General features: G+C 39.1%; 7 protein-coding genes and 5 non-coding genes across 14 annotated transcripts; 9 read left to right on the top strand and 3 right to left on the bottom strand.

Annotated features, from left to right (window-relative positions):
- Positions 1-10082: 10082 nt before the first annotated feature.
- LOC108042305 lies at positions 10083-10827 on the top strand. Its single transcript, XM_017120519.1, has 2 exons — positions 10083-10151; positions 10214-10827. Exons 1-2 carry the CDS (start codon positions 10109-10111, stop codon positions 10696-10698), a joined length of 528 nt encoding a protein of 175 aa, XP_016976008.1. The 5' UTR covers positions 10083-10108; the 3' UTR covers positions 10699-10827.
- Positions 10828-11048: 221 nt separating this feature from the next.
- LOC108042306 lies at positions 11049-11601 on the top strand. Its single transcript, XM_017120520.1, has 2 exons — positions 11049-11099; positions 11152-11601. The coding sequence occupies exons 1-2, from the start codon at positions 11057-11059 to the stop codon at positions 11580-11582; spliced, it is 474 nt and encodes a 157-aa protein (XP_016976009.1). The 5' UTR covers positions 11049-11056; the 3' UTR covers positions 11583-11601.
- Positions 11602-13011: 1410 nt separating this feature from the next.
- Positions 13012-13954, bottom strand: LOC108042304. Its single transcript, XM_017120518.2, has one exon. It carries the CDS (start codon positions 13812-13814, stop codon positions 13164-13166), a length of 651 nt encoding a protein of 216 aa, XP_016976007.1. The 5' UTR covers positions 13815-13954; the 3' UTR covers positions 13012-13163.
- Positions 13955-14208: 254 nt separating this feature from the next.
- LOC108042324 (cryptochrome-2) lies at positions 14209-16360 on the bottom strand. Its single transcript, XM_017120543.1, has 2 exons — positions 15608-16360; positions 14209-15542 (listed from the first exon to the last, which is right to left on the bottom strand). The coding sequence occupies exons 1-2, from the start codon at positions 16272-16274 to the stop codon at positions 14590-14592; spliced, it is 1620 nt and encodes a 539-aa protein (XP_016976032.1). The 5' UTR covers positions 16275-16360; the 3' UTR covers positions 14209-14589.
- Positions 16361-16852: 492 nt separating this feature from the next.
- LOC108042325 (sperm-associated antigen 7) lies at positions 16853-20037 on the top strand. Of its 3 annotated transcripts, XM_044459728.1 has the most exons (7): positions 16853-16973; positions 17057-18826; positions 19001-19048; positions 19226-19281; positions 19456-19504; positions 19689-19749; positions 19923-20037. In XM_044459728.1, exon 2 carries the CDS (start codon positions 17108-17110, stop codon positions 17870-17872), a length of 765 nt encoding a protein of 254 aa, XP_044315663.1. In that variant the 5' UTR covers positions 16853-16973; positions 17057-17107; the 3' UTR covers positions 17873-18826; positions 19001-19048; positions 19226-19281; positions 19456-19504; positions 19689-19749; positions 19923-20037. The 3 variants fall into 3 exon arrangements, with proteins under 3 accessions (XP_044315663.1, XP_044315664.1, XP_016976034.1); XM_044459729.1 differs by lacking the exon at positions 19226-19281; XM_017120545.2 differs by lacking the exons at positions 19001-19048; positions 19226-19281.
- LOC123037852 lies at positions 18859-18933 on the top strand. Its single transcript, XR_006417659.1, has one exon. It is a non-coding gene; the product is annotated as a small nucleolar RNA Me28S-Cm2645 (small nucleolar RNA).
- LOC123037848 lies at positions 19080-19154 on the top strand. The gene has a single exon (XR_006417655.1). It is a non-coding gene; the product is annotated as a small nucleolar RNA Me28S-Cm2645 (small nucleolar RNA).
- Positions 19313-19387, top strand: LOC123037849. The gene has a single exon (XR_006417656.1). It is a non-coding gene; the product is annotated as a small nucleolar RNA Me28S-Cm2645 (small nucleolar RNA).
- Positions 19548-19626, top strand: LOC123037850. The gene has a single exon (XR_006417657.1). It is a non-coding gene; the product is annotated as a small nucleolar RNA Me28S-Cm2645 (small nucleolar RNA).
- Positions 19780-19853, top strand: LOC123037851. Its single transcript, XR_006417658.1, has one exon. It is a non-coding gene; the product is annotated as a small nucleolar RNA Me28S-Cm2645 (small nucleolar RNA).
- Positions 20038-20789: 752 nt separating the features above from the next.
- LOC108042315 lies at positions 20790-21768 on the top strand. Its single transcript, XM_017120531.2, has 2 exons — positions 20790-21111; positions 21306-21768. The coding sequence occupies exons 1-2, from the start codon at positions 20899-20901 to the stop codon at positions 21492-21494; spliced, it is 402 nt and encodes a 133-aa protein (XP_016976020.1). The 5' UTR covers positions 20790-20898; the 3' UTR covers positions 21495-21768.
- Positions 21518-26935, bottom strand: LOC108042314 (protein brunelleschi). The gene is made up of 10 exons (XM_017120530.2): positions 26357-26935; positions 25531-26295; positions 24618-25474; positions 24316-24559; positions 23704-24260; positions 23157-23644; positions 22904-23097; positions 22650-22841; positions 22387-22594; positions 21518-22312 (listed from the first exon to the last, which is right to left on the bottom strand). Exons 1-10 carry the CDS (start codon positions 26553-26555, stop codon positions 22051-22053), a joined length of 3966 nt encoding a protein of 1321 aa, XP_016976019.1. The 5' UTR covers positions 26556-26935; the 3' UTR covers positions 21518-22050.
- Between the last annotated feature and the right edge of the window lie 138 nt (positions 26936-27073).

Below are 27073 nucleotides of genomic sequence, written 5' to 3'. Positions count from 1 at the left end.
ACACTTATGCTGCTCCCACCTGGCTTTAGTGGTTTTTGGTTCAATGTGGCATTTCCATTCCAGAAACCCAAAAAAAACCTCCTTAAATAACATATTACCCTGGCTTAGAAAATTAAATCGACAATTTACTCTACAGATGAAAGTTTGTAAGATAGTTAGACTCAAATATTTGTTTTGAAAGTGTAAGTTACGTTTTTGACCCGTTCTTAAACCGATTTTATTTTTTATCTTGAGTTCTGGTAAACCGATCATTGAGTGATTATTTGAATATAAATAAAAAATTTTCAGCCTTCCAATACAAGCTTTTGGGATTGGTTTGTTAATAAAGATGGTAGAGCTTGACAAACTTTAAATATGTTGTTCACATCTAAGAGCTGCTTCTATAAATTTGACTTTAAACAACACACTTAGAAAAGCGCAAATGAATTCTATCTCTTATACTCAAAATTGGAACTTTAGCAAGGCTATAAAGCAATCAAACTCAACTTCTAAGGATTTTATAAGCTTAGGAAAACGGGTGTTTTCAATACAATTAATAAGTTCGCAAACCTTTACGTTTTCCGGCCTGCGTTGCTCAAGTGCATTACAGAATTTTCTTGTCCGCCATGGTGGAATGCATTTCCATTGGATACACCAGTCCGGCTACTAAATGCTACCAAGTTAGCTGGCAGCCAAATAATGCCAAGCGAATGCGCCACACAAGTTCTGGAATCGGTTTCAGCAAAGACTTACACAGCAAAAAATAAATGAATTATCCTAGAATTAAGTCTGTTCGCATGTATCATGCATTAGATAGGGCATTGCATTTTAAATTTTTTCATCGTACCATATATTTGGTGTTTTCTAAAAGTAATATTTACGTGATGTATGTAACCGCATGCTATAAAATAATACATAATAAAAATGACATACAAGTATATCTGTTTCTTAAAACTGAAATTGCTTATTCCAAATAGACATCATTTGTTCCTTGATTTTCTTTTGACTTGTTTTGATGTTTTCGAACTTTTTTCCTGTGTGCAGTTTAGAAAGCAAAACATGGTTCAATATCAATTATCGAAACGAGACCAATTAGGCTCCGCCGCCCTTCCTCTAATTCGAATTAATAAGCAAATCCCAAATTGGTGTCCTGCCTCGTTCTGAGCAAATTCCATTTCATTGAATTGTCGATCAGCTTTGCTGATTGAAAGGAAACTGCATCTGCAGCTCAAAATCAAACTCAAACTGCATCGAAATTTCGTCTTTCAGGCTGACGAGAATTGCTCGTTTGCACATGAGCTTAGCTGAAAATTGCAACGCGAAACACGTAGAAATGCGGTGGTGGCGAACATTCATGGGAAAGAGATTGGAGCCATGGCCAAATGATTGGCCGTGTCAGAAGAACTTATCATGCATTTCCCCAACGTCCGTCGATGGTTCAGTTCCCCCTTATCGGTAGAGCGATGGAATTTCAATTACACCCCAAGGATGGTAGATATGCCACAAACCAAAAATGTGAAACTCTCAATAATTCATCATCATTTTCGTCAGTTATTTAGTAACCCTGCCATTGACTGGCAATTGTTGCAGCTAAGAAAAGATAAACTTGAATGGAATATATTGCAAACTTCAATGAACACTTTAAGTACTTTCTTCTCTGTAATATAAAATACATTTTAAGGATTCTATGAACCTACCACCTTTCAATACTCATTAAATCTTTAAAATTGAATAAAAAATCTTAAAAATGAAAATGTATGCAAAGTGAAATACAAAAAAATATATAACATATATTATTTATATTTCTTATTTATATTATATTATATTATATTTTTTAAATATTATTACCTTTATAAATCTTCCATGGAAAACGCTTAAAAATAGGTACCGAAATTCTCAATTATCGTCGTTTCTAACTAAATACACAAATAAAAGGAAAAAAGAACATAATTACAGAGTCCTAAAACACAAAATAGCGAACAAACATCTGAAAATTTTTAATGGCAACCGCCCAAAAATGAATTCAATTAAAAAACAAACGGAAAATAAAATCATAAATCCTTAAACATAGTTGTTTCCAACTAAATTCATAAATAAATGGAAAAAAGAGCCATAAATACAAAATGAAAAAAACACAAAATAGTGAGAGCGAACTAATGGCAGCGACAATGCGCCGCAATTACGAAAATAGTTGAAAACTGTGCGAGCGACAACGGAAAAAACGGGAACATAACCAACCGAGAATACCGGTTAAACTATAGTAAATATTTTGCAGCAAACACGAAAAAAGAAACCACTATATATTTATATATGTAGGTATGTGTGTTTTAAAAGCGATGTGGCACCGTTAATATTTTTCCTGCCAACTGTCAGACAACAAAACCCACAACAACAGCGACAAGTTGGCTAACACGCATACGCCGCATACGCCAGGGAAAGGGGGCCAAAATGCAGAGATGCAGGAGGCGTGGCACTCGGGATTGGCAATGGGAAGAGCAATTTTTTGGTTCATGAACATGCTGCAAAAATTAGTAGCGAAGCGAACCAAACACAAAACACACAACTGACAAAGGAAATTGTTTGAATGGCGAAGCAAAAATCGACGCAACCATATCAAATAAACTTCACAGACAACAGAAGAGAACGAAAATTAAGTATAATTATATATTCTCCTAATATATAAATAAACGTATGCTAACATATGGTCAGTTAAAATTAAATAACAAAATATTTTAAATATCTCTAGAAGTTAAGTTATAAAACAAATGTATATTCAAAAATATACATCCATTTTTAAAGTTTATTATATATTTAGCATAAAATTTAGTATAACCCATCTTTTATAAACAGTATGTATATAAAGCAATAACCTCAAACAAGGTCAGTTATAACACCAGCCTGCAATGGTAAATATAATACAACTGCAGAGACCACAGCAAATATTGAAAAACAACAAATGCCGAATACTTATCTTGTAAAATGGCGCAACAACAACCATGATAATAATGTAAGCAAAAACGCTGATAAAAATTGCCAAATGTTTTGTATGTTTTACATGCAAACGTTCTGTTGATGTTGTTTTTGCCATGGTTTTTGGTGTTATTACTGCTGCTCCGGGGTTTCACGATTGCATAAATATTGCCAGGATATCCGCACGGCCAACAAATCGCTGCCATACTTTTATATTTTTGCCAAAATGTAATGAAATTGAAAAAAAAAAATAGATAGGTAGAATAATTCAAAAACAGTTTTGCCTTGGGGAAACAAAATTATGAAAAAAGGCAAATTTTACCAAATGAGTTTTGCAAATGTTAAAGTTTCATTTTTTTTTTTTGCTTAAAAGACGAAAACAATTATTTCTATTATTTCTATAATAATTATTCTATATTTTAAATTTAAATCATAATGTTGTCATAATTAATGTCATGAAAACCATAGAAGTAAAATATAAAGAAGTATAATGTCCCTATAAAACTAAACTAAAAATTAAACATAAAATGTTTGTTGTATATGTTTGCATTTCTACCAATCCTGGTCAAGGGGAATGCAAAAATTAATGCAAATCGTTTAGGAAAATAAATTTAACCAGCATTCCGCCCCTTCGATTTTCTGGACCCTTTTTTTCGATGCAAAATCACTGGCAACCACAAGAAAATGTTCGACCTTTACCGCCTGATTATGAGTCCAAGTTTTTCGTTTGAAACTTTCCGTTGGCCCCATCGGCTGGGTTTCGGTTTGCAATGGCTTTGCTATGCTTTTTGCCTTTTTCGCCTTTTGATTTTATTATTTTTCCATTTGCAGCAGATTGGCTTAGGCCCAGCCAAAGGAACCCAGGAGAGTGCTCCACTCTCTGCCAGTTTCTTCTTAGCTGCAATCCCCGTGGGCAATTTGGAAGCCATTTGTTTAGTCCTTTTTTCACCTTCTCTTTCTTCTTGTTTTCGCTTAAAAAATGTCAAAAAATTTGATGGAAAAATGGTTTAAGCAGGTGGCCAAAAGTCAAACTTGTCATTTTTGTCATTTCTTCAATTTAAATTTAGTATCAAAACTTTAAATAATCCTAAGTGAAAAAAAAAAATAAAAACGAATGAGACCTTTTTCTGAAATAATGTTACACAAACAAATTGAAGACTACTCGATAAGATGTTTTGAATGTATCTGAAGTAAAATCTTTTATAGGTGACATAATTTTAATAACTTATAAATTTTACTTGTACATTTGCACATTTTGTAATGTCTCAGCTACTTTCCTGAACTTTTTTATTAAAAACAATCAATTTGAAAGTCACCTTGCTACATGTATTATTTTATGGCAGAGAGGAACTCGTAAAATCATTTACAGAAAGTGCATTACAAAAAGGATTAAGGAATTACAAAACAATAACAAAATATATTTTTAATATTTTTGGCTCGGCAAAAACACCTCTTACAATATTACATATTAAACATAGATATTCCATTATATTTACTGAATCCGACAAATATTTACAGCCAAATATTCGCGCATGAGCCTAACAGTATCACTTTAGAAATTGTGTAAATATTTCATTTACAATTTTTGTTGCTGCGTATGCCATTTGCTTAGGGTATATTTTTAATTACCGTAGTTGCATTGGCCAAAAATGCCAAATGCAAAAGACAAACGCAACAACAATTTCAATTGCAACTCTTTGTAAAGTAAACAACTAGCAAAAATAAAACAAAATGCAGGCGAAAGCCCCAAAAATAATATGGGGGAACACGCAAATTGTTAAGCTGCTTGTAAGCCGCAATGCAAATGCGGCTTTAATCAATTAAAAAATTTTCCACAAGCAAAAAGTTGCCATGTGTGTCAGTGTGTGTGTGTGTGTTAAGAAAAACAAAGCAAATCAAATACAAAATAGGGTTGGGAACACGGGGCGTATGAGCAACTTTTGCGGCCTGTTTCCAAACGCCCGCCTTCCCTTTACTGTCATGTTGGCAAGGCTTTTGCCAAAAATTTCAACTTTCTGCCCCTGGCACTGTGTTGTTGTTGGCTCTGCGGTCTGTTGGCTTGACTTGACTTTTGGTTTTTCCCTGAGCCCTGCTGAATCCTTCGCTGCCTTTGTTTGTCCTTGCCTAATGCTGCTCATCATCGCATTGTTGTTGCTGCGCTGAGTCTTATTTATGCGACATTGTTGCTATTGCTGCCGCCGCTATATGCAAAGATAATAAGATAAATGTTCTCCAAGGACTGGCCGACAACGTCGTTGCTTATGCGAGCAGGACATTTGCACAAATGTTTTGTGATAATAAATATTACTCAGTGCCCCATCACCGGGACCGGTCCTCGCTCCTCTGGTCCTTTGGTCCTTGGGCCAATGTTTGGGGACTGGCTTGCGGTCGTTCAGAAATGGCAACAAAAGAGCTGCGAGCTTGCGGGGGAATAGGAGATATTTCGAAAAATGTTGCATTTACTTTTGTATCATGTCTGCGGTCCGGTCACGGATCTGGCTCATATTTTATAAATGCCCTTCACTCGGTAATTGAAATTTACTTTGAAATTATCTGTATGATTTCGCCTTGTCGAAATATGCAGCAACCAAAATTTTAGGTAAAGCTTTTAGTGAAGATTTCATTTTGATTATTAAAATATAAAATGTGAACTTTTTGTACTTTATCTAATAATTTTACTTTTAACACTGTTTAATATGTTTATTAGACTAACAAACTGTGCCTTATTGAAGCTATAAAACTTCATTACTAATAATTTAATATGTTTTTACTTCCCCTTTAAGCTCTTTAATATAATTTCATTTTATTTAAATTTCACAACTTTTGTTCATTTTTACAACTATTTTCCTTCCTTTTTTTTCTCCCAAACCCAACCTAATCTAACTAAACTTTCAACTTATCATTTTGTAGTTTGCAACAAATTTTGTTTGGTGAGAAGGAAATCAAATTAGACAGTCATTTTTGCCCAGCAGGAGGTAAAGTATCAGGCCGCACAAGGGGTCTACTTGAAACTTATTTTCTAATGAATTTATAAAAACATTTCGGAACATTTGGGAGAATTTTGTTGAGGCCATATAAGCGAAAAGTGGATTTGCATAATTGACATGTGCCGAGTTTTTGGTCAAACCGCAAAGCAAAAATATATTTATACGAGCTAGATTTTAAACCAAACTTTGGAGTATATTTGACGAATGTTTATTGGTATATGTTAGTTTAATCGTTCAATTTGCGGTCAGCTAATTTTAAATGAAATCAAATTTGGCAATTTGAGAAACCAACGCAAAACCCATTAACCTTTTTCAAACATAAGATAACATTTAACAGTTTTTATTAAATGGTTTTCTCTAATTTATTTACTCTTTTAATCGATTCTTAACAACACTTACATTTTTTGTCAAAAAATACCGACTGTAGGTTTTGAAAAAACTCCAATCTTCTGGTATATTTCAACTTTTATTCTTTTCTTTCTCATTTTTACCAAGAAATACGTCTTAAGATGTTGTTTTAGGCCTGACTTCTCCGGCATATACGAACAGAAATTGATTAACAAAATAAATTGAAATGAAAGGGGCTCGTAAAAGGAAATTCGCCAACATAAACAGGAGGAAATAAGTGGGCCGGAATGGGTCATAAAACCAATTGGTCATCACCCCCATACCAGATGCCAATGGAGTGCAAAATATACCCGAAAGACGAGCCGCCCGTCTGATGAAAAATTTATGCCTCACGTGATGGTCGCCGAACGGAGACACAAAAAAAAAACACAAAAAACGACTGCAAAAGGGAAATGAAAAACCGTAATCATTTAAATAAAATTCAGAGAAGGAAAAGTAACCTCTGATTATCTGAGGAACTGAGGAAGTGGCTGTGGCTGTGTCAGTGGCACTGCCAGTGGCACCATCAGTTTAACTCGGACAATGAAACCAAGCGAGTGAAAAATTACAATTGTCACAACAGCAAATCGGTTTTTCATTGCTCCTCGTCGCGCGAGACTTTTCACGGCGCATTGAAGTTGATATGAAAATAATTGCATGGAAATTCTCGCCACCGGGAGATCTATATCTCCACTTTTCCACCTCTTCCTCTGTCACTTGGAAAATCATTAATCTTTGGCAAGATCTTTCCGCATTACGTATACGACGCGTTGGCCGCCGTCGAGTTTAATGAGTTAATTTTCAATTCCATTGGCGTGGCGAAGAGCGGGGCAAAACAGGGAAAAATGCTAATTTTACACCGCCTGGCATCTTGCATTCCAACTCTAACCACCCAAGCCACCCCGTTCATTAGCCATTAGAGCACCATTATGCGTTGCATGTTTAATTATGGACCTTTTGGTTTGGGAAAAATGGGAGGGAAATGGCCGGCAAAAGTTTAAGAATTCCATTAGATAACAGCCTTGATGACTTTCAAGTGGCTCACAGGCATTTATGGTCTGGTTTGCATTCGATTGGCTCATCGAGTATTGATTGCTGGATATTGATGGTGATTGCATCCGTCCAGTGGACCCATTAACGATGCCATTGTAAGCCTGTTATCAAAGGGCTTGGTCCGGTCGAGTTTTCAATTCCTTGTAATACCTATTTGTTGGAAAATTAAAGGAGTTGTTTGACTGGACTTTACCTTGTAATCCTTGTTAGGCAAGTTTGAAAAGATTGTTTTCGGGCAGAACTTTGCACAGCTTTTGTTGGTCAATGAAATTCAAATTATTTTAATAATCAAAAAAAGTTTTGGTTAGATGGGTGGGGATTATATATTGTTACTTTACTTTTAAGACACTAAAAATATAATATTGGATACATTACCGCATTATTTAAATAATATCTTTAGTTCGATTAATAACGATCTTGATCATTTTTTTTTATTTAATTAAAATTGTATGAAAACAGCTTAATGTATCATAACGATTTTCTTTATATTAAGAACCATCTAAGGAGACTGATGACATTGATGAAATCTATTATTTAAGTTAAGTCCCATCGACATTTCACCGGCTCTTAAGCTTCGTAGCCAGCATCCAAGTAATTAAAAAATATACGCAAATTACTCGACACAATGGAAACAACAACGGCAATGGCAATGGCAATCATTATGATTGCACGAACGTAATGCAATTTAATGGCCAACAAACAGGGGACAGGAGGAGGGAGGGCGGAGGATGGAGGATGGGGGCGTGACCGCACTCGGACAACGGAGATGAAACAGAAACAGCCAGCAGCGTTTGAAGTGTTGCAGATATTGGTCAAAAGTGCTGCCGCCGGGTTTCAAAACCTTACACTTAAATAGAAAAATACCGAAAAATCTATTCGAACTATTTTCATGTTTTTAAATTCATTCTCTTTATATAAGATTCATTCTATATATATAACTTGAAATCAAAACTGAGGAAGAACAACATTTTTGTTTAATATTAATAGCTATCTAAAAAAATAGTAAAGCTTTTTATGTCATTTATTTATAAAATATAGGAAAATATTTTCTAAAAATTAAAGAACTTCTCAACTTTAAATTATTGACAGCCCATCTGCTTTTTAATTTAAGAAACCAACCATGTATTTAATTTCTGGCTCAAATTTCTTAAGATAATCTGCAGAACAGTCATCTATTCAGATAATTCTTGTTTTGTTTCAAGTTTATAAATTAACCACAAAAATGGTGAGGTCTTAAAAATTTCTAAAATGTAAAAGAATTTTTCTTTTGAGTGTAGAGGTGTGGTGGGATACAGGAGTGGACGACAAAAGCCATACGAGAGATAAACGCCCACATGAACAGTTATCACGCAGGACACAAAAGAGGTTGGCTGGCGGAGGAGGCGGAGGGGGCGGATGAACTGATGGACGGACGGCGACAAAGTGCGTTCACACAATAATAATGGAAATAATTTAACTTATTGGATTTTAATGGGATTACACATGCGCAACATGGCCAGTGCGGGTATTAAAAGTTGGTCAACTTCAGTAATGGCCCTTGGCCAACTCTCCGGCCCAGCGGAAATGCCAGCCGACCAACAATGATAACGGTAATGATAATGATGATGTTGATGGCCTCCGGTTTTGGGGAGGATGGAAGGGGAGTGGCACATCGGGGCGTGGCACCCGAGCGGTCCATTTGAAGCTGATTGCTTTGATTGCATCTCGTCTGGCTGACTTATCGATTGTTTTGACTGCAGGATTAAACATTTTTTTTTATAATTATATGAACAGCCCCGATTCCAAATATATTGTGCCATATAACAGTCTTAAAATTATTAATGCTTTTAAATAACATTTTGGAAATCATAATTAATTTATAATAATCAATTTTAAGGTAAGTCCAACAAAAACTTTTTTACAGCCTCATCTTGCATAAGCCTTTTGTTAGTTAATGTAATAATACTGATGGATTAAGTACCTAAAAAGGTTTATAAAAGTCATTTGAAAGCGTTCTTTCTGTGAAAAATAATTCCTAACGCGAAACCCCCGCACATATTCAAATTTATCTGCTTATAAACCCTAAAATCGGCTCTATTTTAAAACCGCACAAATACCGCTGGCTAGCAATTTGTTGGCTAGGGCATTTTCATTTAAAAACTTCAGTGGTCTGGCGTCTGATGTCTGGATGTCGGATGTCTGACCCACTGCCGACGGGCCAAACTTTAACTGCTGTAGTTACATTTACGGTTACAACTTGGCCGGGCCCGAAAAAAAGTTTTTCCGTCAGCCAGTCGTCATTTCCATGCCCAACGTCATCAGGGCAACTAACCAACCACATCATTTCCAGGCGCAAACTGCCACCATTTCCATGTCGGAGGGATATTGGTGTAGATGGTTTTGACATGTATACTCCTTTCTGCCAGTTCTTCTTCGGTAAAATCCGTATTTCGGCTTACATATGTGAAAGCATTCTGGACAAAACTTCTCCAAAAGTTTTGTTTCTATCACACGCAATTTAAGAGTCGGAAGAGACTGGATCCGTTGACCATATCTTAGTAATTAGATCTTCATGCTAAATCTCAAATCTCTAGCTCTTAGATCGCAGTTTCCGAAATCTCGACTTTGATATGGATGAATATCTAGCTTGCCGAATTGTTTTGTTACACCCTGTGAGCCAATTCTTTAAACTCAACATTTAAATTCTATCATCTTTGGAATGTAAGTTTCAATTAGCGTTACTACTCTGCGAGATGAAGATCATAGCAGTAATCCTATTGGCAAATCTTGGCTGCAGTGAGTAGTACTTAATAAGCCCTAGACTTACATATTTGAAAATAATACGACGCAATTCACAGTCCTATGTCAAGTTGAAATTCTTATCAACAATGCTAACCGGCGGATGCGAGATTATGTTGAAAAGTATAAAAACAAAGCTACTGGAAACGCTGAACTCACCAAGTGGATAGAAGACCTTTTCCATATTTACACCGATAAAGACTACGACACTTTTCAAAGACTTTTAAAACTACATACATTTGTGGCATACGATGAGGACCGTAAACAGCTAGAAGATAGAATTACTGAGCGCATTAACGAGCTCAAAACTCTTATTCGCTTGAAAACAGGAGGTAAACGATGTGTTATGCACTACGAAAAAAAGCTAAGCTTAGTGCAAGGCGCATATAAATTGCACAATGATAGGAAGCAACGCATTTTGATTGAAAGTGGTGGACCATGTTCAATCATAGCTCGAAAAAAAAGAAAACAAGATCCCTATGAAGATTATAATGAAAATGAAAGCAAAAAAGATGATAATGAAAATTTTAATGATTATTACTAAAGCCAAAACAATGCTTGATTTTTCAAAAATCCATGTATTCATGAAAATTATATATAAGCAGTATAATAATTAAAGCTGTTTACATTTTGGCAATAAACTGTACTTAATATCCAATACAATTGAATCAAATTATATTCTCTTATGTACCATTTATTACGTCTCTTGAGCCAGATGGGGTTATTTATTAGCTTAATTAAAACCGAAGAATCTTTTATTCGTAAAGCTAAATCATTTAAGATAAAACTATTTGCGATGTCGGTCATATAATAGCGTCTCGAATCATTTTGTTACACTTTTTAATACTTGTAGGCTAACTTATATTACAAGTCAGTTTTAGTTAGCTTTTCGAATTAGCAATATGAAAATTATAGCATTATTTCTATTGGCAAATATTGGCAACAGTAAGTACAAAAAATAATAGATTTTCAACTCATATAAAGATACCTCCAATAGTCCTAGGCAAAACACTTGAGCACGAAAATGCAAACGCAACAAAGAAACTAGAATATATTGTGGAAAAATATAAATATTTATCCACTGGAAATGCTGAATTTGCGCAGTGGATTAAAAAACTTTACAAAGTTAACATGGGAAACTCAATGATGGAAAAAATGAAGCTGTATGCTGAATTTTTGCTCTATGATGATCGTCGCCAGTATTTGGAAAAGAAAATTAAAAATCGCATAGACACGATTAATGAGCTAATTAAAGATACTAAAAAGGATAAAAAGTGTATTAAGTATTATCAAAGACAGAAAAAGTCTCTCCAAATGGCCTACAAGTTTGCAAATAAAACAAAAATTAATAACATTTTTCATAATTCGAAAACTTGCGAGGAAAAAACTGAAAGCAATGAAGACAACGACCTTTACAGTTATTACTAAAACAAATTAAACGAATGAAAAAAAAAATTTAAGTGTTGTTCTTTATTTAGCCCTTCCAAAAGGTAATCAGACCGCACAATTTTAAGGTACATACGCTCTTAATTTGGTTATATTTAACTAGTTTATACAAAATATATATTTTATTATTTTACGAATTTTGATAAAAGAAAATTTTGCATCGAGTTTCAGCCACTGTCTATATTGATTATAATCAATCTTGTTGACCGTTCTACCACTTCGCTCTTTTTTATTGCATCCCCATTCGGCCAACCGCACTTTAGCTTCATTTACAGTTATTTGCAATGTCCCACCTGCACACACTTTTACCGCCCACCAAACAACGTCCCCGCCCCCGCCCACAGCCACGCCCCCGCAGGCAAAACCGCAAATTCAATTTTGGTTTAGAGCCTACAAACATTTTGCAGCGTGTTTATGTCCGCTGCATTGTTACGAGTAGTTTTCGCTCCTGGCCCGCTTTTAATGCAATTTATGGGAAGTGTTTGCCCCGGTTTCGGTTGCCATTGACCACAAAACGATCTTTTGTGATATGGAGAGCGGACTGGGTTGAGTTAAAATAGTGGTCGTGGTCAATAGTTGGATTTTCATTTAAGCATGACCGGGCACCAACTGACAGTTCTTAGTGGCCATGTCCGCATCACTGTCGGCCAGGATAATAGTCATCAAGCGAACTGGGAACAATTTCCCAATTTTGCATATTGCATTTGTATCTAGATCGGGTACTTGCCGGGACTTGGCAATATTGAAGTTCGTCCGCGAAGGAATTTCGTTTACCAAATTTTCCGAAAATTAATAAATCAATAAATAAAAACTGCTTTAAAATAAGTAATCTAATCTCTATTTTCTAGATTTTTCTCTATTCTATTGCTAATACGACTTAGTTAATTAAAAATGCGTCTATAATTGTTAGATGTATGCCAGAAACGTATTAAAACAATTAGATACGTCGCCACCGTACCACCTGAACAAAAATATTAATTTTACACATCATCGTATTTCTAAACTAATTTTATTAAATCGATTTTAAAACTGTTGCTTAATTTTCTCATAAATATTTGCTTTTCTTGGCCGTTTTTAATTTTTTGCTTGTTTCAAAATCATAACCTCCTTTCTTGACTGATGATTGTGATTGTTTTGCTTTTAAATTCAAGGTCATTGGACCAAACTTATGGTTATAATATTTTACAGATTTCCAAGATTTCTGAAAGATCTTGTGATGGAATCTCAATATATTTGTCACAAAACAATAATGTAGCATTTATGAACCATAAATATCAAATTTCTACATGTAAGAATTCTTTTATAAGCGTATAAAACCAATTAAATTTATATCAGTAGAGCTATGTTAGATCAAGGTTACATTAAAAGGTATTGCTGACTCATTTTGAACCCAGTTCTTCATACAAATTCATTCAATATGTAATGGCCGACTTTATTAAAAAATTGGAAAAGGTTTACATGGAAGTCGACCAGTAGACCCAGACAAATTTTTAAATCATTAGTAGTTAAGATAACGCAAAATAAAGATAGTAGGTACAATTTTGAGCGGAAGTCGAGTTTCGTCTACTTCTTGTCGAACCGGACGAGGCGCGTGTCATCACCAACCTCCTTGAGATCCTGGGAGTCGCGACGGAACCGATAAGTGCCCACATCCTGGTTAGCCGTCTCCGGCAGCTTCACCTTGATGCCTTTGTACTCCGTCTGGGCTTCCCTGATCTCTGGCACCCGTAGAGCCATCTCAGCCTTGTACTCTTCGTCACTGCCAATGTCCACATCCTTGCTGTTCTTCTGCACGGTAGGATCCTCTTCGTCCTGATTCCAGCCATCGATCTCGATGGGCACAATGGGATTGCCGTCAACGTCTAGTACCGAACTGGGTGCACCAGCTGGCAGGATTTCTACGGTGGTAGCGGGAACAGAGTCCTCCGTCGATGGTGACTCGACAACATCCGTGCTCTTTGGTTGAATTGCATCCTGGAAAAGGGGGGTGTCCATCGATGTCAACGAATTGACGAAATTACGATTGAATTCGACGTCATTCTTGGCCATATCATTCATATTAATATCTATCACGGTCACGCCATCGATGTTCCTCGGACGACTAAAGGTGAGGCACGTACGTCCAGTGGACATATTGGAGCGCGAGGTCAAGCGGGAAACGAGAATCCTCTGCAGCGCCAGCTTGTTCCTTAGCACCGACAAGTTGCGAAACATGGTTTTAATCGATGGGTTTAAGTTTTGGAATTAAACACCTATCACACCAAAAATTCAAAATTGAAATTTTAAAAAATTACGGTTTTTACAAACAAAAAATCGAAGGTCTTGAGTTGCCGAAATTTTTGATATGACTGAAGTTCACAACTTGGCTCAACAACTGACACAGCTCGAATGGGGAAGAAGTTAATTCCAAGGCCAAATTGTTTTTGAAAATGTTTATTCTGATAAGGAGAATAAACATTAAACCTCTTAAAACCTTTTTTTAAAGGGTTTGTAAACAGGTGTTTGTTTCCATTAAATCTTCCATTATATTAAATAATGTTATATGTTTAAAAACAAGTTCATATATTTTTGCACTTTCTTAATAAGTTTATTTATTTTAACAATAAGATTGGTCCATATATATATTTTATTTAAAATTCAACAGGCTTTTTAACATTTTATAATTAGATTCCAAGGAGCCTAGTAATGGCTTTACAGATAATCTATGGAATAAGATTTCCAAGAAACAACTAATATTTAAAATAATGATAAATATGTTGAAATATGTAGCTTCAATTAAGTACCATTACATTTTAAGTCAAATTAATTGTGGTACTATACTACCCTAGTTTAGGTAGAATTAAGAAACTAACAAAAATCCTCAGGGGATAACATGCAAAATGTACTTATACCTAATTATTTTAAATTTTATTCAACTTAAAATTCCAATTAACAAATACTATATAGTACATACCCACCACTTACTTAGGGTAGCATACATATTTAAATTTTAACGTTTTCGCTTGGGGGCATTTCCGGATGCCTTTAGCGCCTTCCGCTTGCCTGTAGTGGAGGTTTCTGGCTTCTCCTCAAGGGAATCCTCCGCTTTGCCCGTTCGCACCTCGCGATTTACTTTGTAGGCGGCACCCATCCGCTTAATGTTCTCCTTGTGCACGACTTCGTGTTTAACAATGCGGTGGGGATAATCTGTGCCCAGGACGCAACCGTATGCACGCTGATCCGCTAGCGAGGCCTTCCAGGGCTCGTAAATACAGCCAGCTGGATATTTCGAGAGTTCCGGCACATACTTCCTGATATAGTGCCCCTGGGGATCCGTTTTCTTGCCAAACGCCACGGGGCTATAGACGCGAAAGTACTGATGAAAGAATGCAGAGGCGGAGAGCCACATCCAGTTGCCAGCGTTCAAGGCCCAATCCTGATCCAACAGCAGCTGCTCAAACACCCGCTGCCCTTCCTCCCAGCTGATCCATAGATCTCCGCGTGTGAGAAAACAGGCCACCGCATGCCGAGCCAGGTGATGGATCCATCCCTCCTGGCGCAACTGTCGCATTATGGCGTCGATGAAAGGATAACCGGTGCGTCCATGCGTCCAGGCCTCTAGGTGTTTTGGCTGCTCCTGCCATGGTATCTGCAGGCAGTAGACATTGCCCAACATCCGATCGAAATTGGGTTCAGCAGCCGCCACTGTGTAGTAGAATTCCCTCCACAACAGTTGGCCAATTAGGGATACAGGAGGCTGCGAGTGCTTTGTCTGGCGCTTGAGGATCTCTTTCAGCTTCTGATGAAACAATCGTGCACTGAGACATCCAAATTTTAGGTAAGGACTCAGTACAGTAGTGCTGGGCTCCAGGGAATTGGGTGCCGTGTTGGGTTTCTCAAAGCGGGCCACCCAAAGTTCATCGCTTAATGATTCCTTCATGCGGCGCAGGGCCTCTGTTTCACCTGGATGATTTAATTATGTATAATATAAAAAAGGAACCTACACTTTTTTAAATAAACGTAATCACCTCCGGGAAACTTATTGAGTCCCAGTTCCTCTGGTCGTTTGACCAATTGTTCCATGGTAGGACAATCATATGCCGTTGAATCCTCCTGCTCCACTTCATCTTTGGGTGGGTCATTAATTCTCTTTAACTTCTCTGGAACTCCTAGAACTTTGGGTATCTTAAGTTGCTCCACAATGCCCAGAAACTTTTGATATGTAATGGGAGCCTTGCCAAGATTCTTGGCTATAACCAATTCCGGATTGTAAATAGTGTGAGAGCAGTGGGTTTCCACCTTGACACCCTCTGATTTGGCCAACTTTTGAACGGCTTCATCTCTGGCCAAGGAGTAAGGTTCGATATCCGTCTCAAAAGTCAGGAGCTCCACACGCCAGCTCTTGAAGATCCGGGGGAAAACCTCTGCGGGCTTGCCGCGCACCACAAACAGACGGGAATCTAGTTTCCGCAGCTCCTGATCCAAATCATTTAGCGTTTGCTGCAGGAATCGCCACCGATTGGCGCCCACCTGCATCCAATCGAGTATACCAGGATCCAATATAAATATTGGGCGAATGAAAAATTGACCTGGTGCTGCGTTGGCGGCAGTGAAAACCTGCGATAAAGCGGGATTGTCGTGCACCCGGAGGCCTTTGCGAAACCAGTGAACCAGTGTAGATCGTTCTGCACACATTGTAACACGTGTCCGTAATTAAAAAACGGTATCTAGATAGATTTAACGAGTAAAATGTTTTTCAAATACAAAAGCGCCTCACAAGACCTGCCAACTGTTTTTACTGAACTCATTTACACTACGCTGCAAGAGTAAGCTTTCATATAAGGTAGAAATTGTTGTATTTGGTTTTTCAATTGCAGTATGTTTCGCCTAAAACTATAAATAAATTCTTTTAAGAACACCTAAAATATTTAACATTTTGTATCAATATGTTTCATATATAGTACATTAAATTAATGAACTATAAATGTGTGAGTGTATAAATTTTATGCTTTTGAGACTGAACACCTAGAGGACTGGACTCATGGACGCACCGGTTATTCATCGACGCCATAATGTGACAGTTTACTGTTGAATATATTAGTATAAACTTGTTTTATACTTAAAAGATTTTCAATATTTTCAACGTGTAATTAACGAACTTTAAAATTTGTGTCTCCCGCTAAGTGTAAACAGCTGTTGAGTAATTTAAAAATACTAAAATACCGCAATTACGACCGAGTTGGCATCCACTATTTTCGGTATTTTTCGCAGAGTATTTTTGGTGCACAAGCACCGGTTGCCAATATAAAATTATAATTAATTTTACCCGAACCAAACAAGCAAATCGACGTGAATCGAACACCCCAACGGGCTAATAATAATCGCCAGAGAGTGGTAAGTCTCCGAGAAACCCACAATGAGCGAACCGCCCGTTTAACCAAGATTCCTACGCACTTCTTTTTTTTTATCAACAACAGCGAGTGAGGAAAGGAAAACACGACGGAAAAGCGAGGAAACGCGGCGGGAAAATGGACCTGCTCGACACGATACTCAATGCCATGGATGCCCCGCCTGCCAACAACGAGCAGCAGAAGACGATGATCAAGAAACAACGCGAAATGATGGAGCGGATGCAGAACAAACAGAAGGAGGAGCTCCTCCGTTTCCGGAAGTATGTAGACGAACGGATGGGAAGATTCGCCAAGGACGACAGACAAAGCATCGAGTTCCAGCCGCTGGACAAGGTGCATCGCTCAGTGATACACGAGATAGCCGAAAATGGCGGTTTCATTGCCATGAGCTTCGGCCGCGAGGATGTGGACCGGCATTCTGTTGTGTACAAAAAGGAGCATGCTCCCGGTGAGGATGAGGTCACGGCCAGACGAAATGGCGATGGCTGGAATGCGGAGATAGCCAAGGAGTATGCCGAGCGACGGCGGGAGCGATTGGCGCAGGAGCAAAGTGACAAGGAGGCCTCAATTTCCGAGGCGGCGAACTGCACATCCTCATCCACTTCCGGCGATCATGACTCCAGCGAAGTTAAGCCCACAACCAACTACAAGGCCAAGTACGCCCACCTCATCGGAGAGTCGGCCGCATTGCAGGCGGCCCGTAAGACGGAGACCAACCAAAGCTACGGATTCGTACCCAGTAAGAACAAGAAGGACATGCGTTCCATCGAACAAACGCTAGCCGACATCCAGGCTAAGAAGCGTCTGCGACTGGCGCAGCAGCAGGAACTGGAGCAGGAGCAGCAGGCGCTGGAGGCAACCACATCCACAGGGGACCCATGAGTTTCCTGGGACACACTTAGTATACAGATAGCTCACTCAACGCAAGACTGTCGTAACCCAAAAAATATGATTATACTCTGTAAGGGCTCCTTAAACCTGTAACTATAAAAAGAGAATCAGCCATTTTTGTCTTGTTCCCAACTCCTAATCGATTATAGTTGAAGAAACATAACACGATCAAATTTTATTTAATCAAATTAGATTACTGGCAATTGTTTTCATCCAAATATTTTTTTTAAAGATCCACTTACATGAATTATATGTTCAAAAGGGAAAAAGGCATGGTAATCATCTCTCTTTTTATGGTTCCAACTCAATACTTTTCCCCAAAATGCCTTATTTTTCGCGTTATGACAGCTTGTATCGAGTGAGATTAGTTTTGTTGATTCAGATTAGTCACATGCAAGGTCATCGACTGCCATGTAAATCATAAGTAATAAGCAATTTAATTTGTTGGCCAATTAGGATGCGAGAGTTAGAAGTGTTTAGACCAAGTTATGTATCCGCAACGGCGTCCGAATCGCAATATCTATTTATATAATAAAAATATAGAAAAACCGACAGATTCAAATTAATCTTGGAAAGGGGGCGCCACCCGAAAGACACCAAAAAATACCGAATAAATCGAAGTTGGTATTTTATTTTTATTAATTTCACGAGCACAAGAGAAGTCGCACTGCGACAGTCACAGTTTAAAACACCAGATAGGAACCACACCACGTGTTGCGAATCAATAGAAACATAAATTAAAATAAAGATGATTTTAAAAAGAAGACATCGAGAAATGTATACCAATTCCATTGGCAAATATCTCTTTAACAGCTGAAAGTTGAAAATTTTCCTGAAAGATGTACGAATCTGGAAATAAACAAGTTTTTATTGGGCAGCGTGGTACCATCGCCCAAAGAGTCTCATTTCGAGACCTCTCAGGACACATTATGAATCGTTTTAATGGTAAGTAATATTTTGACTAAAAATATATCTTAACCAACATGATGAGATCTTATGATAGGGACATCTGAAGTCTATGACTGATTTATCTTGATAGTAGAACTGATTAAACAAATAGCTGGGTCATAAATGTAGTCTTATCTGGAAACGTACTTATTATTATATTTTTTCTTTTAGATGGAATTGCGGTTGCCTGATACAAGAAGTACCAGAAGTATCTTATAAGTAAGTAACATTTAAAATACTTATTTCCACGTTTTTTATGATGACACCTTACGATAGGGACATCTGATGTCTATGACTGATTTATCTTGATAGTAGAACTGATTTTACAAATAGATATACCTTATGTGTATCACTATCTTGAAAAATACTAACTACTTTAATTTTTAATTATTTCAGGGAACCTGAATATATTTGTTGGAATAAGTCCAAAAGACCGATTTTTTAAGGACTTTGTAAGTATTAATTATGGTACTGAAACCCTTGATTCTTATGATGAGATCTTATGATAGGGACATCTGATGTCTATGACTGATTTATCTTGATAGTAGAACTGACCGTAAAAATTATATTTAAAATGTTTACTTATGACGCGATGTATTAATTCCGATATTTTTAATTTTTTTCAGGTTAGTTCATTGGAATTTCGTATAAATCCACCGATTGAACCCAGGCTTTGTAAGTATTATTTTTTGTTAAGTATAAACTGAATTTAATAATAACATTTATGATGAGACCTTAAGATAGGGACATCTGATGTCTATGACTGATTTATCTTGATAGTAGAACTGATGGCATATGTTTAAATTCTTAATGCATTTCAAATTCAATGTGTTCTTATACAGATATTTTTGTTTTCCAGATGGATTTCCCTTAAACAAGTTTTCGAAGGATTTATAAAAATAAAACTTAATTTTTAATTGGTAAGTGTTATTTTCAAATAAGTTCTTTATTTCTTTCTGATGAGATCGTATGATAGGGACATCTGATGTCTATGAATGATTTATCTTGATAGTAGAACTGATTTCATATTGTTTATAACGCTTTTTATAATTACATTTATATCCTAATCCAGGTTTTTGTTTTTTTTTTACAGAGTTTTGTGGATGGTAACCAAAAAAAGGATTCTTTGATGATATTATTTAAAACAAAACTATATGTTGTTAATTAAACGTTTATAAATAAAAATAAATTTATTTTACTAAAGGCTACTTTTTTAATGTTGCTAAACTTGTTTTGTTTAAGTACAAATTCATCTAAGTATAAATGATGCTCAATAAGTTCAATCATTAAAATTAATGCGATCAGTTTAATAAACAAAACAGACTTGTCAAAAGTCATATAATAAAAACTAGTCTAATGAAAAATTACTAACCAATATATAAAGGAGGTCGATCCTCGAAATATATACAGTATTGTATTTTCCATATGGTTTTGCTTTTGCCGAAATTATTTCTAGTTTTAATAAGTGATATTGAATCAAGAAAATCAATAATTTCGGAAATTGCATTTTCATATCATAAAACAAAATTATAAGAATTAAATTTCTCCAAACTTCAGAAAAAATGAATAAATAAAAAATAGATATGTATTATTTGTTTTTGATTTTATCAGAGATTATTAAAACAAAGATGTGCTATATTTCCCGCCATTTTTCAAGAGATATGAATCAACATTACACCCAAAGCAATATCCGGGATGTAAGTTGTTACTTAAAAGTGCATATGAGCATAGTATTTAATAAAATAAAGCCAGGGAAAAGTATTAAAACATTTTTAAATTCAAATTTGAAATGTAGCAAAAGATTTAATACTAAGCATTCATTTTTGTAACATACCTAATTACTTAAAAATTTGGTATATTCTTATATTAATTCAGAATAATAGTGCTTGATTCTGGAAATGTGGCATTTAATATTTAATGTATTTTATTTACAGTTTACTGTACTTGTATATTATGCCCAGGTTGGCAGCTTCACTGCCAGCTGTTTCTGATAACATTGAAATTCAATAAAATCGCCGCTTTATTTTTGTGCAATTTGTAGCCAGTCAAGTTCGGCGACTACACCAAATATGCAGCAGCCCACCAAAACAGATTCACGTCGTCGTCTCAATGCGGGGATTTCACCGCCAGCAGCCTCTGGAGAAGGGGAATATATCAAGGTGGTGGAGTCCACCTGCGAGACGGATGGATTTGTAAACGAACAGTGGACGGAACCGGCGATCCGAGGTCCTATCCCCTGGAAAACCATTGCAATCATCCTCTTGCTTTTCATCGGTGGGATAGTGAGTAATAATTATTAATATCCTTCGATTGTTTGGTACATATATATACATATATATATGTACATATATGTATGCAGCTTCTGCACCTAGTTCGTTTTTGGAATACTTTTAATTGGTAAAAGCTAAATCTCACAAAAATATAAAATTTAGCATGTATTTATGTTATAAATACTTCCTGTTTTATTTGTTTTTAGATCTGCATTGCCTTCGCCATTCTGAACTGGCTGACGGACACGAGCAGGGAGCGATCGGATCGCGTGTGGGCGTTGGGCATTATCGGGGCATTGACCTTCATCCCGGGCAGCTACTACGTGTACGTGCTTTTCAGCATTCTGCTCAACCGAAACGGGTTCACCATGGACCACATCCGTAGACTCGGTTAAGAACGGAAGGAGACCACATTCCATTTTTCGTCAAATAGGTTTTATTGCGTTTACACTACAGTTATTCACACAATTCATTGGCATAATTTCTTTAGCAACAATATTAATTTGTAGTTCATAATGATACATGTGTATTGCCCCGGTAATTGTATAAAAATATTTTGTAAATACGAGTTTGTTATCAAAATGTATAATGCTTGGCGTGGCTTTTAGTGCGCGGAACATTTGCTATCTATATAAATACACCACGGCGTAACGCTTGTTTAAATATGTATATGTTTTACAGGCATGGACTATAGGTTCTATTAGATTTATGTTATGGCCATTTTCTCTATCAAGCTTAGGGTACAGTTTATGTTTTGTGTTTGAGCTTAGTTATATACAGTGTTATGCGTTATATTTTGTATCTAGTTTAGAATTCTTTACAAACAATTGCTTTTCGTATTTTCGGGTATAACAGAGCAAGAATCAAACTATTTAACGGGAGCGGAGGAGTGGGTATACACAATACATACACAAACATAATAACGAAATTAAACTAGCGACAGTTAACATTTCACTGCTCCACGACAGTAACCTCGATAGGCGGAATGAACTTCCAAACATGCACCTGCTGCTCATCATAGCTGGAGGAGAACATTACTGATTGGCCGCCGTTCTCGGTTTCCGCCGGACAGGAACGGGTTAGCAGTGCCTCCGACTGCTTCTGCGGATTACTGGTGCATTCTATGCTGGCCTTGAAGCGTCCGGGCGTAAAGAATATCACAGAGCAAGTGTGCTGTTTCTGCTCCTGCTTCTCTAGTATGGGAATTGCAATTCTAAGGGGTTAAAAATATAAGATATTTAACATAAAATTAAATTTCTTTAAATGACTGAATGGAATATTCCTCACCTATTTGGTCCTGAAATGGCCACGCGTGTCTCCAAATTGTAATTCTCCATTCCGTTCAGGTAATCCTGATAGAACTTAATGCTCAACACCAAGTTCCTGAGCGGCTGCAGGGATTGATTGGCCAGCTGGATGCTAAGCAGCGAACGCTGGCCTACCGTGCACACGATCTCACTGTGCGGCTGCACAGGCGTCTCCTGGAGGCTGATGGCTAAAATTAGAAAAAATAATAATAACGAAATTGATAAAGATTCCAAACAGCTTACCCCACTCCAAAGGCGATACAGCCGTCAAATCGACCATGGGCTGGGTGAGAACAATCCCTCGCAGGGAAGCGATTCCCTGAATATCTGTTCCCGTCAACAGCCAATTGATTTTCACACGTTCAGCTATGTGAATTGAGCAGAGTTTGCTCAAAGCATCATTAAACGACAACAGCTGGGTGCGAAAGCAGAGTTCTAGAAGGCAGGGGATATCATCATTACTTGATAAACTTATTTTTAAAATGAATTTATCATACCCCTTTCCAGATTCTCAGCTACTTCGGCTGCCCGCGCAGCAACCACTTGCTCCAGGGAGCAACGATCCACTGGTATGGGCACCCGGCAGCTCTCTTCGGCCTCGATGAGTATATTCTTGGTGTCCGTATAGTTGAGCGACATCTCTTGAGCGGTTAGGTTGGAAATGTCAAGTACCAGGTAAAATTGTGAGGCTCTGGATATAAGATGGATCAAATGAAAAGTAATTCTAAAATGAATAGCATCTTCACTTACACCTCAGCGGGAAGGACATCCCAGCTCGTTATCTGCGCGCTGGGCAAAAGTTCTAGGTTAAAAGACACCGCACACTGGCGGCAGTAGCCGGCCGTTAGAGCCTCTCCGCCGGAGTACTTTAATCGCACTTGTGCCTCAATGTGCTGCGAATATTGCGAGCCAAGGCTGGAAGGTCCTGCTCCTCTTCCTACGCCGCCTGGCTGCAGACTCAAAGCAGCTAGCGATGGCTGGCCGCCCGAGAACGTTGAACGAAAACTGGAGTTTTGAGGCTCATGCCGACGATGTTGCGGGGAACTGACTCGCGAGGGCAAGCTGGCGTGTCCGGAGGTGGAAATGTTGGAGTAGTGCGTAAGGGACGCCGCACCGTAATCCCCGGCAGCAGCGCTCGAATGGACCGAAGCTGGTGGCTGGGGACAAACGAAGTCCGCTTCGGCATAAACATACAATATAATTTCAATCGAGCTTTGGGGAGACACTGGTAGCTTGCTCTGAAAAATAAATGGTATACCCATTAGCTATAAATTATTTTCTAGCGCTTTAATCTCACCTTTAAAGCCTCTTCATCTATCCGAAAGATCTTTTTCTGCAGCTCCTGCTCCACATTCGAGTTGATGTTAACCTCCAGGTGCTCCAACGCCAGCGTTGTACTCTCATTTGTGATCGTTATCGTGCAGCTAGAGGATTCACCATTGTAAAGGGTCAAGCTGGCGGAAGTCACTACAATATCGGCACTGTTCAAGTTGCCAAACGTCGCGGTCTGGGGCAGGGAAGTTTTTACGGATATTTTAGGAAGCGCGGGTATTACATCCACTAGGTAGTTGGGCGGAAAGCTGCGCCCCCGCATGTGCTTCAGCCGGCAGTTGGACTTTACGCCGAGCGTGTGTGTACTGTAGCCCTGCAGATCCAGCTGTCCTGGCTCAATGGGCGTTCCATGAAGCGCGACATACGTGGGAACATGTGGCTGCAGAACAATAGTCTGGGGCAGAGACTCAAAGACGACACCGTTCGTCAATAACCTCATGTCCGTCACGGCCAGCTCAAAGGGCAGAGGATTGCGCAGGCGCACGGTGACCTCACTGAGATCGTTTTGCACCCACTGGAAAGCTGAACAAATAAGGAAGTTAGTAAGGAGGATACTGTATATACTGTAGCTGCTCACCTATTTTATTTTTGTCCTTTTTCTTGTCCCTTCTGTCGACCGAATTAAAGTGTATGGGCGTAAAAAGAAACGGTCCACTATCCGCCTTGGCCACCTTTATTCTCTGCGGTCGCAGGTGGGCGGGCAAATCTTTGACCTGTAGATCGAGGCAGTAGGGCAGATCCGTTAAGTTGGCGGGCGGTATCACAGTGCCATTCTCGAGCACTAAAGGAACAGGTGATCCCTCACACTGTGCACTTAAATTCTGAAAGAATTCACCATTAACTTAGGGCCTTTAGTTATTTTTGGTTTAATTATTTTACCTGCAGTTGCACAGCCATCTCGCTTTGCTCCGTGGGCGACATGTTATCCCACTGGGTCTGCAGCAGGAAGGTCATGTGGCGGGTGGCTAGAGCGGAGTGTCCCAAACGTCTGGCGGCTGTTATTAGGCTCTGGACCAGATCGATCTGCAGCGCCGGCCAGCCGGCTGCATTCTCCAGCACCTCCAAAGGATCCAGACATAGCAGATACCCCGTAAAGCTGCCCAACATGAGGCGATAGCTCTGATTCCAGTCCGGCGCCTGGCTGCCCTGTTGTACATGTTTCAGTGCAGCCAGTCGTTGGAAAAATGCCGCCTTCCTTTGGTATCCAATCTGCTGGTATAGCTCCGTAATAATCTCAAATCTCTTTACTCGCTCCGCTTCGCTCATGCTCAGGTTAATGTACAGCATATTCTGCAGGAACATGGCCACATCTAGAGGCCGATTCTGTTCTATGCAAATTCGCGAGGCTTTCAGAGCCGCTTCCGTTTCAATGGTCGCTGCGCGGCTGTATTTGCTGTAGTTAATGATGGCCTTGCGATAGTAGTTGGTGATCTCCTCCGCCTTGAGTATGTTCCCCGGCAGATCGCCGTTCCTCTGGTGTCCCGGAATCGGTGCCGCCGATATCGTCGATGTGGAAGAGGACGAGGTGGTCGACGTATCCGAAGCGGACGAATTGGTGGCCGTGGTCACCAGGGAAGACACCGATGAGCAGGAAGAAGAGTTTGACGTTATACGCTGCTGCTGCTGCTGTTGCTGGGAGCAATCCACATTGTTTGTGGTGGCTTCACTGGCACTAATCTTCTTGGTCGCATCGCTGGCACGCCACTTTTCGGGAGTGTTTTTCAGAGGTGACGTGCCTGGAAAATTATTACGATTTACTAAAGAAAATCCAAAGTGTATTTTCGATACTTACCAGCCTCCTGAAGCGAAGAGTTCCTATGCAGCGTCTCAATCTCTCGCATTTGGGGATACAAGAGTATCGCTGAGGCAGCACACAGACCCTCTTCTGTTGCACCCACCCACAGGGAATCGCCCACCGACCTCAAGGTCTCATTAGCATTGTGGTACAAACTCAGGGCATCGTCCACCAGACCGGCTTGCAGCGACAGATCTGCTAGGTTTTTCATCACTCGACCTACGCACCTTTTTCTATTGTTTCTCGACTCCATGTCCAGACCCACAAAGTCGCGTTTTTCGAAGGGCGCCAGCAGCAGGCTCACCTTGTCCGCTTTTTCTCGCGATCGCTCCAAACGTCGCGATTCGAGGACCCAAAACAAAGCGCTGGCAAAGTCCCCAATTCGAGATTCTAGATCCGCACACGAATCCTGTTCGCGATAGAAAAATGCTTGTGCTTTGAAGTTCGAGGGCGTAGTGAAGTCATCTTGAAGGCGACGGCCTCCAGCTGGTGGTGGTGCTAATGCCTCGCCAATGGTTTCCAAGGGCGTTTCATCGGGTCCAAAGAAAATGGCACGGGATTCGTACAGAGTGGATCCATAGCGAACTTTCAGGGACTCGTGCTGGCGGCACAGCTCATTGAGTTCTGTTTGGTTATCGAATTTGCCAATGGTGATGAGTCCGAGCAGACGACGATGGGTCTGAAAGTCGCCCCAATCGTTGTGCTCCACGGGGTGATCATGGACGAAGCGGATCCAAATAGAGCGGGGATTGCCAGCAGAATCTGTGAAGGATTTCAATGAAGATTATAAGGGTTTGAAAGAAATTTGAGTAGGAGCACCCACCATTCACCCGGATGTGGCTGACACGTCGCACTTTCTCGAACGCCCGCTGGAGGATGCGGGCTCGCGATGGTCCCACGCCGCGAAGCAGCACCAGCAGGCAGCTGTGGTGCAGGGCGCTCTGCTCGTAATCCGGCCGGGACATCGCTGGCTCCACAACACCACCACCGTGCGACAGCATCAGGCCAACGGCCGCACGCATTTACACCGCGCTGCGGCTTCCAAATCGATTCCCAATCCCAGTCTGGACCGCGATCCTAGTCCCCTTTGCATCTGCCGAATGCCTTAGTGATTTTCCATTTCGCTGCCAAGTGGTTAAGTTCTCGTTTGGATTCGATTTCTTTAGAGGAACCGCCTCCTCCCCCTTTTCTTGATCGAAGTGTCGCCTGCTTTCACCTCGCTTTTCGCCTGCTTTCTGGGCCGATTCCTAGTCCACGGGACACCTCACCATGGGGACTGATATCAAGCACTCTTGGGATCGCGAAAATCCCTGCAAATCGTTATATAAATGGCGATTTGAGCAAAGAAAACTGTTTGGCAGTTGCTTTCAGCAAAGAAATTGTCCAATCAGTGCCTGTCGACTAGTCGCTGTGAATGGCTAATCGCAGAGATTGTCGGTCGACAGGGTCACACTAAGAGATGGATGCAGTGCTCTAAAGCGGATAAAGTTTTTTAAGTCCTTTAATTAAAAAAAAAACAAATGTTTTCAGTCTAAACATT

Source organism: Drosophila rhopaloa, unplaced genomic scaffold (genome assembly GCF_018152115.1).
Source record: "Drosophila rhopaloa isolate 14029-0021.01 unplaced genomic scaffold, ASM1815211v1 contig_2, whole genome shotgun sequence".
Lineage (NCBI taxonomy): Eukaryota > Metazoa > Arthropoda > Insecta > Diptera > Drosophilidae > Drosophila > Drosophila rhopaloa.
The sequence above is the reverse complement of the archived record's forward strand: the minus strand, read 5'-3'. Positions and strand labels throughout refer to the sequence as shown.